The sequence below is a fragment of the Capsicum annuum genome, chromosome 10 (assembly GCF_002878395.1).
Source record: "Capsicum annuum cultivar UCD-10X-F1 chromosome 10, UCD10Xv1.1, whole genome shotgun sequence".
Taxonomy (NCBI): domain Eukaryota; kingdom Viridiplantae; phylum Streptophyta; class Magnoliopsida; order Solanales; family Solanaceae; genus Capsicum; species Capsicum annuum.
This window is the reverse complement of record NC_061120.1, coordinates 13,837,443-13,848,810: the sequence shown is the minus strand read 5'-3', so window position 1 is coordinate 13,848,810 and position 11,368 is coordinate 13,837,443. Positions and strand designations below refer to the sequence as shown.

Here is an 11,368-nt window from a genome sequence, read left to right as displayed (position 1 = left end):
AAATAGACTTTCATTTTACGTTTTACTGCATATGAGAGGTTACATTTTGGTAAAGAGCGTTTTCCCTTGGCAGCCTGTGAGATATGCTAATCTGAAAAATATGAGACAATATTATGCCACAACCAATTAAATTGTATTAATAGTGCAAAAAAAATAAATCATAATATCGATGTATATATAATTTAAATCTTTCCATTTTGTTTTCACTTTCTAATTAGATTATGGTTTCATAAGTAGTGAAGAAAAAGAACAAAGTAAAGAAAATGTCATCTTTCTCTAGTATTAGCTGTAAAAGTTTTTTCGTGATATAAATCATTGTAGTTGAAACAAGAAATCAACATGTTAAAGTAGAAACAAGAAATCAATATACTTAATGAAACATAAATATGTAAGGATTTTTATGTAGTTAAGGTCACATGAGTTCGAGCAGTGAAACAGACTCTTGCAGAAATGTAAGATAAGGTTATGTACAATAGACTCTTGTAATTCGACCCTTCCCTACACCGGGCTGTCCTTTTTTAACATACTGATGCTCCATGTAAAGTTTGTAGCTTTTGCACTAAAGCATCAATATAAGAATCCTCAAGCCCTTTGGTCAGTAAGAACTCCCTCCACTTTGCGCGATTCACTCTTATTTTACTCCCCTCCTCACTCTCATCATTCATTAGCATATTTATGGCCTTACAAACTCCTCCTTTAGTGAAAAATCCATTTTCTTCATGCCTCTCAACTTCCACTCCAACTTTCAAGTCTCCACTAAACAATCTTGCATTGATGAACTGATCACCAATATTTGGGACTAAAACCAATTGACACTCATTAATCATGGCCTCTGATAACGAGTTTCCGCCACAATGAGTGACAAAACATCCCACAGAAGGATGAGATAACATCAATTGTTGTTCTGTCCATCCTGAATGAACAATGCCTTTTCCTTGTGTTCTCTCTGTGAAACCTTCCGGTAATGCCTCTTCAATTGTCTCAGCTTCAACAGGCGGTTTTAAAACAGCCAAAAATGGAAGATCAGTAAGTTCAAGTCCCAAAACCAGTTCTTGAAATTGATCTTTTTTGAGCTTGCATTCACTGCCAAATGCACAAAAAATAACTGTCTTTTCTTGGAATTTTTCGAGCCATTTTGACCAATCTTCCTCTGTATTTGAAGTCACTATTGGTTCGGGCAACACTGGTCCGGCTAAAACGATTGGTTTCTTGAACTTATGCTCAACAAATTCACAATAAGGACCTTCTATTTCCCGAGTTGTTTTGAATGCAATAGCATCCCCGTCTTGGAAAGCCAAAAGCAAACGTTGAGTGAACGATACAGAACTACTAGAATCTTTTCCCATCGAATGTAGAGCTGCGATTAAACGAGCTTCATATTTGTGGAGTTTGATAGATGACTTAACAGGAAAACCAGGTGGAGGTTTCATCATTTCAGTTTCTGAAGTTGGTTGTTCGCCGCGCATAAGATAACCAACAGATGACGGAGTAATAGAACAGTAATGCACAGATTTCACTCCATATTTTCGAGCCACGGATGGAACCCAATATGCAAAATCATAAAGAATGAAATGGGGTTTGAGTTCTTGGATTAAAGACTCAATATTTGGATTTGTAAGGTCCAATGCTTGAAAAAGAAGATTTTGCTTGAAAATAGGAATATCTGAGGTTGTTTCGGCTCCGAGTGGGAGTCCGTCAACATGTGGAACTGTAACAGATTTGAAGTTTATGAGTTCAGAATAAAGATTAAATTTTTCCAACTTGGAAAGTGTCTTTGCAGGGTGGACAAAGAAAATTTTGTGGCCTCTATGTGCAAGTTTGTTGGATAAAAGAAGAAATGAAGTAAGATGACCCATGGCATACCATGGATACATAATAAAAGTGAGCTTTTCGTCCTCCATTTTATCTTCTTTGATCTGCAATTTGTACAATGAAAACGTTTCAGTTATAATTCAAATATTTTGTACCAAATGTATATAACCAAATCCTTTGTATCAAAAAGCAAGTAAGTTTATTGATCACATAGCAAGTCGTCACTATATTATATCTCTAGATTATTGTATCATGTTTGATATGTAGAGTTAACATTGTTGTAGGTCAACTTAACGTGATAGTATAAGAATTTTTTTGTAATGTCGATGCACAGAACATAAACACACATCACTCTTTCTTTTCTTCCAAGAAACATAATCACTTCATAACTCAATTAGGAGTATACGCAAGTTGAAGATAAAACTCTATTTACACAATCAAGTCGTTTATAAGATAACTGTTCAATGTATGTAATTTAAATCCTTAGTATCAAAAAGCAAGTAAGCCCAGAATTTACAAATACAAAAGGTACAAATCAACCTAACCAAATTCCATAGGTTTTGTATATTTTGCTTTCACTCAAATGGTGAGACCTTTGATACATTCACAAGATTAAGATACAAAAGGTAAAAGCAAACTACAAATCAATAGTACTTCATTTTATATGGACATATATTTGGCTGGACACGAAATTCAAGAAAGAAAAAGACTCTTGAAACCTTAACACAAACAGTCAATAGCATTGCTATGACTAAAAATTAGTACGCCATTAAGAATGAAAGTAATCTGGTTATTTGATTGATAATCCAGCTTCTTTACCAAAAATAAAAAAGATAATCCAATCTCACATAAGGAAAATGTATATTACAAGAAAAAGGTCTTTCCATTCATAACAAGAAACAAACAAACAATAATATATCAATATAATCTCTCGAGTAGTCCCTCGAAAGGGAGGATGTATACATTCTTTATTTTTTATAGGCTCTCCGCTCAAAATTCTTAACAAGAAAAGGATGCAAAATAACTAGGGACTAAGAAATTACAAATTTTCCACCCTTAATTAAGGGTATCACTGCCGGTCGTGAAAATAGAAAAACTACAAATAAAATGTTTCCTTTAACAGATTATATAGACCTTGCACGATACGAATCTGAATTAATAATTCAGATCAGAAATTTTTTTTGCTAACTAGAATCTAGAAAATTTGTAAGTAGAAAGATAAAAAGAAAAGATTTTTGATGCATGATTAATCAATGTTGTAGAAAAAAAACTGATCAAAGGATCCCAGATTCATGCAACAACTTAGAGAAAGTATAGGAGTAAGCACTTGGCTATGAGCTTATTTCTGAGGTTTTAATTAAGCCTACTTCTCTCTATCTTTTATAGTTTTTGCTTAAATGTGTGATATTTATTTTATGGAAAATGACTCAAAAAAATCTGTAATTTTTAACCTCTAATCTTTGGGTTTTAAAAATATTATTTGAACTTTTATTTTAATTAAAAATCTGACAAAATTGTCTTTGCACCTTGAATAATTATACAATTATTTTTATTATTTTAAATATGTACCTACTAAAAACCTGTTCAAAAAAATAGGGGCAAAGCCTTAAAAATCTTGAATTTGCTTTTTTTTTTTTTTTAACTAGAGTTTATTCCAATTAAGATTCGTCTTATTGCCAACTTAGAAGGCTTCTGTCGTGTCATACATATATAGCTAAAGAAAATCATAGTTTTATTTATAGGATAATTAGCATGAAAAAAAGTTGGTGGCCACATGATGCTCAGCCAAAAACAAGAACTAAGCAGTTGGTACGTATAGTTTTATTTATAGGATAATTAGCATGAAACCACATGATGCTCAGCCAAAAACAAGAACTAAGCAGTTGGTACGTACAACAATCTCATTTTTTTAAATCACTTTCCATAAGCTTATGTAAAATTCGTTATCTTTTATTGTTCAAGAACCAATTTAGGAGTCCTCACAATTCGGAAGAAATTAGATAAAAGGTATAGTCGGTCTTGCGGCAATGAGAGAATATCTTTTGAGGTGATTTCTTCAGGTCTCTATTATCGTATTTTTGTTCTTGTAGTTTATAGGTGGCAGATGAACATTGATCGAACTTTGAGGATTTTTTGTGTAAAGATTAGGTTAAATCATATTATTTAGACATCTCGACTATTGTATTGTTTTGTTATTCCATGAGATAGAGCAACTGTTGTTTCAGAATTATCTAAGTAAGTTGTTCTTTCAAATTGTTTGATGATTTATGAGTGGAGGTATAAGGGTGTTAAAGGTGGTGATTAGATTTTCTTTTTGGGAAAAGTTGGGTCATACGTGCCGCCATTGGAAGTGAATGACTTGCTGTTATCCTAAATATTTGTGTTCTTGCAAGAACTCCTGTCTCTCTCTCCTTAGCTGCAACTAAATTTCCTCTTCTTGATAGTATTGAATTGGACCGAAATGATGAACTGTTTGCTACTACTAGGGTGTCATGAAGAATTAAGATCTGATCAATTCTAAGAATCGTGGATTATCACGAAATTGGTTCGTTTGTGAAATATCAAAAGAAGATTGTAGGGGAGGGTCTCCTTCCTTTTTTTCCTTAATGAATATATATTTGCTTGTTGTTTAAATATTGTTGCATGCTAGGTTACAAACTCTTTTAGGGTTATCTTCGACTTCTACAGTGTTTCTTATTTTGATTTTGACTTAAGTTATCTTATTGTATTCATGATCATATTTTTTTTTGCCTCTCTTTATTCCTTTAAATTTAAAAATTATATATGAATTATACATAATCAATATTAGTAATGAATTCTTCGCTTTTGATAATTCATTGTGTTTTTTTTTTTCAGTTGAAAATTTATGACGAAGCAAACATGTTGCCGCTGAATGAAGAAGTAGTCAGTAGTTACTGTTCCCGTGAGCGTTCCCCTAGGCACCGAAGCCCTTCACCACATGGTCGCAGCTAGCCAGTCTCCATAACGCGGCCGGGATGAAGCCCCATATGTTAATGGGTAAAATTTCTATTTGCATATTTATTGACTAGATGTGAATTGTTCGTCAATATATGTCATTATGACTAATGACTATTCTAGAGGTTTATGTACAGCCTTTGGTGATTCTGTTTAGTAATATGTTTGATACTTGTCCTTTGTTTGGTAATGGTAACATATACAAGCTAGCCCAGGAAGCTAACACATAGGCAATTCGATACAATTCTGCTCATCTAGAATGTGATATATTGGTTACTGACATATACAGAATCTTTTGTAATCGGTATCGATATTTAGAGAATAGGATAGATGCGAGTATTGAAAAAATAAAGAATAAATTTTTCATTATGAGGATTTTAGATGTGCTTTATTAACCAGCTCCAGTTGTATAACATGACGATGAATAAAGATTGATTGATTTGCACTATCTTTTATAGCAAAGATGTCAGGGGTTCTAACAACAGTTACATGTTTATTTCTTTTTAGCAAGTTTTTAATAGCAGGCATGTGACATTTAACATTTTATTCAAATAAAAAAACTCACTTAGTTGTTAGCTAGAGATTCAGACTTGGATTAATAATAGATGATCAGAGAGTCACTAAGCTCTTTGTGATAAAAAAGTGTCATTTATCTTATATGTATTAACAATTCGAGATTTTCTAGATATATGCATATATTAATTAAAAAATTTCAACGGTGTTTGGGATGACGCCCCTAAACATAAGGTGCGTTCGTCCACGAGTTACAACCTACAAGTACATGGTTAATTCTTATTTTGCCAAATCTTTCTGTGTTTCATAATCTGAGTTTGGCATCTTTGTTTTTAAATTATTTATCAGCATTAGTTTTGGGGTTGCCCCATGTTAATATGTCTAAGTATAATTACTATTATAAAGTCTCTTTCAATTCTATTTAACTAATATTCTACGAGATTTTGACCAAAATCATCCCTTATAATATCCTGCTTAACCTAAAACATCCTTCAAGTTTCTCAAAGTAAACCAAAAACATCCCTCCGTTAATATTGACGTGTACATTTCACAGCTCTTCTATTCTCACGTCACCTCTCTTTTTCCCTTCTTTTCCCACAACATTTCTTTTCATCCTCCTTTTGACAGAACAAAAAGCAACACAACACTTCTTTTCCTCCTCCTCTTGACATAACAAAAAGCAACTTTGGATGGTAGTAATAAGATGATGGGGAGGACACCCATATTAAGATAGAAGATAAGGATTCCACTTATGAAATGGATGATAAGAATTCGGTGGATGTAAACGGAAGTGGTAAACCTTCAACGAAGTCGAAGAGTAAATTTTTTTGTGGAAGATTAAATTCTTAAACCATTGTAATGTTTTTGATCTGTGTGTTTCATACTTTCATTAAACAGTCATTATTGTATTCACTCTGCACCTCAATTTCAAGCAAGTTGATGCATATATATTCACCGACTATATCGGTTGATAAGCTTTTCTCAAACTAATATGGCACAAAGTTTAAAGAAATCATTAGAGGTTCTCTATATTTTCTACTGGCATATAATGTTTATCTTGTAGAGTTATTCTCCCGAGGAAAATAGGTTTGATCTGGACCGCGTCAGTATTTGTACAAAGTCAGATGGCCATATCAATTTCAAAAGATTGACAAACTTGTGAATCAACTTGCTGGTGATAGAGTTAAAATCTCCAAAAATGATGTTGTACCCTTGTTGTATTCTTACAAAAATGAACTAAAAGTATTATACACATACCCTTCTACATTTTTTAAGATCCCAAGCAATACTATTTAGTTATCATATAATAATTGTTTATTTATATTGAATTACTTTTGTTTCCTGAAACACAACCAAACAATTCTTAACCCTTTTTAGAAAATGAAAATCCCTTCACTTGCAATGTCTGTTGTTTAAACAGATGAATTTATTACAAAGAGTTCCAGACTTACGACAATGACACTGATACCTTCACATTTCTTTCAGATTAACAATACAGTGATACACTATAGTATTCATATTTCTCTCTCTATTCTTTGAGCTGAGGGTCTATTAAAATAATCTCTCCACCTTTCAAGGTAGGGTAAGGTCTTTGTACACTCTACACTCCCCATTCAATCAAATATATTTAACACAGTTAGCTCCCTAATACCTTTCTAACTCCTTTGGCCAATCTATCGACAGTGTGAGAATGGAAAGTGGGCTTTTGATAATATGTACAAAAAACAAAAAGTCAGGCATCCAGTTGAATTAATCTTCCTAGGTAGTAGAGTAAACTATATTAAAGTGGGTAGATAATGTTGGAGAAAATACTACAATATTGATATTGGATAGGAATTAGTAATAGTAAGAGAATAGTCACAAATACTGTGTCGTGGCAAACCATGGCCTTGAAAGTAATTTTGGCTCAGCTATAGTGCAAATTCTTCTAGCCGGTCGCTCCCCAAGGTTCCACAATTACTTTCAACACGTACACTCGTGGCTGAAAGTTTGGAGGTTGCTCAAACCAATTACCTAAAAGTTGTCAAAGAATAGGAAGCCAAGATTAAGGCATAAAATTGATGAAGGGGAGAGAGTATATTGTTTCCTATGTTTTCTTGCCTCTTATTTCTCAAATGATACTCCTTAAATAGGTATATCATTTATGTTTCATCCATCAAAAGAGTGAGGGAATACACACAGAGTTAATGTACGTAATGTAACATTACTCTTGAATTAATGACAAGTCATAAAGGGTAGTAACTTTCAAGACTTCTGAATATCTCTTCATTCACAAAGTTACATTTAATCATTATTTGAATGAATGTCCATTTATGAAGTAATAACTCTCACATCCTACAAACTTTAATGAATTACGGATGTTCACACAAATTTATTACAGAGAGTTACGAGAGTTTTTTAATCTTTGCATTAATTAAGAAGAAATTATCATTCAATCCCCCACTAATGCAAAGATAAAGAATGGAATAATTTTTGGGCAAAAGAAAGGAACATGTACTTAAGTATCAATATTTTTCGATTTGAATTGACACGTAGTGATGTGAGGCGAAAACAATTATTCAAAAATTGAAGTACTTTTGAACTAGATGGACATAAGTTGAGACCCCCACTACACATACCATATCCTTGATTTTAAGCAACCTCCGCGATACTACAAAGTGCTTTTATGGTCATGCATACAAACCTTGGGTCTCATGAGTGCTCTAGAAAGACAAATCAAGTCTTTTATAAAAAGGTGACCAACCTTTTACACTCACATAGGTGATCCATCAAGTCTATCTCACAGACCACCTTAAGGCTATAGATCATTAAGAACAAAAATAAGCTCAATCTTATAACCTCACGCCATAGAGATAGGATATGTAGTATTTATTGAAGGCCTATATGGCTTCGTTTGACCGCAAATGGGTATCCACCATATTACCTCAATCCATGGGTTTTAGCCCTATCCCCATCGATAATTCAAGGACCATCATCCTTGTCAAATCCTTGGTCATAGTATCTGCCAAATTTTTTTCGAACCTTACATATTCCAAGAAAATAACACTATGTTTCAATAATTATTTAACTGCACCATGTCTTATGCGAATATATCTTTTATTCTCATTATATAGACTATTTTTAGCAATCTCAATTGACTCCTGTGAGTCACAATGTAAAGTGACGAGTGACACTTGTCTTCCCCATAAAGGCACATCTGTCAAAAGTTTTCTCATCCACTCAGTGTTTTTTCATACCAACTTAAGAGCAATGAATTAATATTCTATAGTAGAACGTGCTATACAAGTCTGCTTTGAAGACTACCATGAAATAACACTTATACCCAAAGTAAACACATAGCCACTAGTGGAGCTAACTTCATCATTGTCAGTTACCCAGTTTGTATCACAAAAACCTTCTAAAATAGTAGGAAATTTGTTAAAATGCAAACACTAATTCATAGTATCTCTCAGATACCTTAACAAGCGATGAAGAGCATTCCAATGTTCACTACTGAGATTATGAGTATATCTAATCAATCTACTAACAACATAAACTATATCAGGCTAAGTATAGTTCATGAAAAATATTACACTCTCAATTATTTTAGCATATCCAGTTTGAGAAACACTAGAATCTCTATTCTTTTTCAAGTTTATGCTAGGATCATAAGTTCTCATTGAAACTACAGCAAAACAATCAAATCTTTTCAATATAATGAGACTAGCACAAAGAGAAACCATTAACAGTTTTTTTTATTTTTATCCCTAAAATCATATCAGCTTCTCCAAGGTATTTCATTTCATATTTGGAAAATAAAAATTTCTTAGTATCATTTACAGTATTCACATTAGGGCCAAAGATTAACATGTCATCCACATATAAGCATATAATCATAAAATCTGATCCTATCAATTTACAATAAACAAAGGTACCAGATGAATTAACAATAAAAACACTATTCATTAATGTGAGATTAATTTTTTCATACCACTGCTTAGGTGCCTACTTAAGTCCATATAAGGACTTTCTCAATTTGCATACTCTATCCTCTTGTCCTAGGACCACAAAACCCTCAGGTTGAGTCATATAGATTTCTTCGTCTAAATCACCATTTGAAAATGCAGTTTTGACATTCATTTAGTGTACCACTAAACTATGAATAGAATCTAGAGCAATAAGAGTCCTAATTGTCACTATTTTAGTCACAAGAGAATAAGTATCAAAATAATCAACACCTTTCTTTTGGTTAAAACCCCTAATCATAAGTCTAGCCTTATATCTTGCTACTTATGGGCTTACAACCTTTAGGCAAATCATACAAGTCCCATGTGTGATTAGAGACTATAGAGTCTAATTCACTTTTAATAGCCTCTTTCCAAAATATTACATCTATTGAACTCATTACTTCATCATTTGTCTTAGGGTCTTCTTCTATTAAGTAGATAGACATTAATTCATCATTTAAAGAATCGATATGAAAATCCTCAGTTAAGAAAGTGGTGATAAAATCAGGACCAAAATTAGTCTCAATTCTACGTCTTTTACTCCTTCAAAGTTCATTTTCATGCTTATTAGCTACCAGGTTCATCTCGGTGACTACTGCAACAATCACTTTATCACCCTTAGCAAAATGAACTTGGTCATCATTTTGTCTTCCCTGTTTTGAGTTTTGCAAACTATGCAGCATTTCTTTAGTAGATTTGTAAGTAACAAATAAATCAAATAAAGTATAGATATATGACTCAATACATGTCATGTAGCATTTTGCTATCCTTTTTAAACTTCTTTTTAGCAGATTTATCAACAACCATAATAGTATTAGAACTAGTAGTAATGTTAGAACCATTAATAAATAAAACATTATCAACTTCTTATTGTTCGAAAAAAATCAGAAGTTTTTGTGACTAGCGTCTAAAATTATTTTCGTTCAATGACTCAAGTTTTGACAAATCATAATAAGTTTTGTTTAAAAAATAGCCATTTATCAATATCGTATATAAGAAAATCGCTTTCAAATTGTTGGAGAAAATACTACAATATTGATATTGGATAGGAATTAGTAATAGTAAGAGAATAGTCACAAATACTGTGTCATGGCAAGTCACTGCCTTGAAAGCGATTTTTGCCAGACTCCGGTGCAAATCCCTATAGCCGGTCGCTCCCCAAGGTTCCACAACTACTTTCAAACACGTGCACTCGTGGCTGGAAGTTTGGAGGTTGCCCAAACCAATTTCCCAAAAGTTGTCAAAGAATAGGAAGACAAGATTAAGGTAGAGAATTGATGAAGGGGAGAGAGTATATTATTTTCTATGTTTTCTTGCCTCTTATTTCTCAAATGATACTCCTTAAATAGGTATATCAATTACGTTTCATCCATCAAAAGAGTGAGAGAAGACACACTGAGTTAATGTACGTAATGTAATATTACTCTTGAATTAATGACAAGTTATAAAGGGTAGTAATTTTCAAGATTTCTAAATATCTCTTTATTCATAAAGTTACATTTAATTGTTATTTGAATGAATGTACATTTATGAAGTAATAACTCACACATCCTACAATCTTTTATGACTTACAGATGTTCACAAAAATTTATTATAGAGAGTTACGAGAGTTTTTAATCTTTGCATTAATTAAGAAGGAATTATCCTTCAGATAACTGCATAAAGTAGAGTCAAAATCTGTGATGACGCAAATGCATTTCTCTGCCTTCATAACCCCCAATAGCCTTAGAAGATTCATAGTAACCAAAAAAAAATAATTGTAACAGATATACTTTCTAATGTGTTGCTAAATGTTTGTTATAAAAATTGTGGTGATAAAACACATTCTCTTCTTTGAATCCAACTTGTTGGAAGTGCGAGTAGTGGTGCACTTTCTTGGCTAAAATAATACAAAATCAAAGCGTGGGACAAAGTAACAAACAGAAGCAAACACGGCGTTGTACAAGGAAAAATAAAGGAGTTGGATAGTCTCCTAGTTCTTTTACTTGTATTTTCCTGCTCAACGTTTTTTGCAAGTAAAGAAAGTATCGAGGTGGGGAAATCTATCACTGGTAATTAGAAAATGGTTTCAGATGGTGGAA

The 11,368-nt window shown here is 32.7% G+C and overlaps 1 protein-coding gene across 2 annotated transcripts; it reads right to left on the bottom strand.

Moving 5' to 3' along the window:
• Positions 1-367: 367 nt before the first annotated feature.
• Positions 368-3,156, bottom strand: LOC107844829 (cyanidin 3-O-galactoside 2''-O-xylosyltransferase FGGT1-like). Of its 2 annotated transcripts, none has more exons than XM_047398507.1 (2): positions 2,947-3,156; positions 368-1,916 (listed from the first exon to the last, which is right to left on the bottom strand). In XM_047398507.1, exon 2 carries the CDS (start codon positions 1,899-1,901, stop codon positions 519-521), a length of 1,383 nt encoding a protein of 460 aa, XP_047254463.1. In that variant the 5' UTR covers positions 1,902-1,916; positions 2,947-3,156; the 3' UTR covers positions 368-518. The 2 variants fall into 2 exon arrangements, with proteins under 2 accessions (XP_047254463.1, XP_016544656.2); XM_016689170.2 differs by having other exon boundaries at positions 2,856-3,154.
• Between the last annotated feature and the right edge of the window lie 8,212 nt (positions 3,157-11,368).

Coding starts and splice junctions, on each gene's coding strand:
- LOC107844829 (XM_047398507.1), bottom strand. CDS start 1,901: ATGGAGGACGAAAAGCTCACTTTTATTATGTATCCATGGTATGCCATG.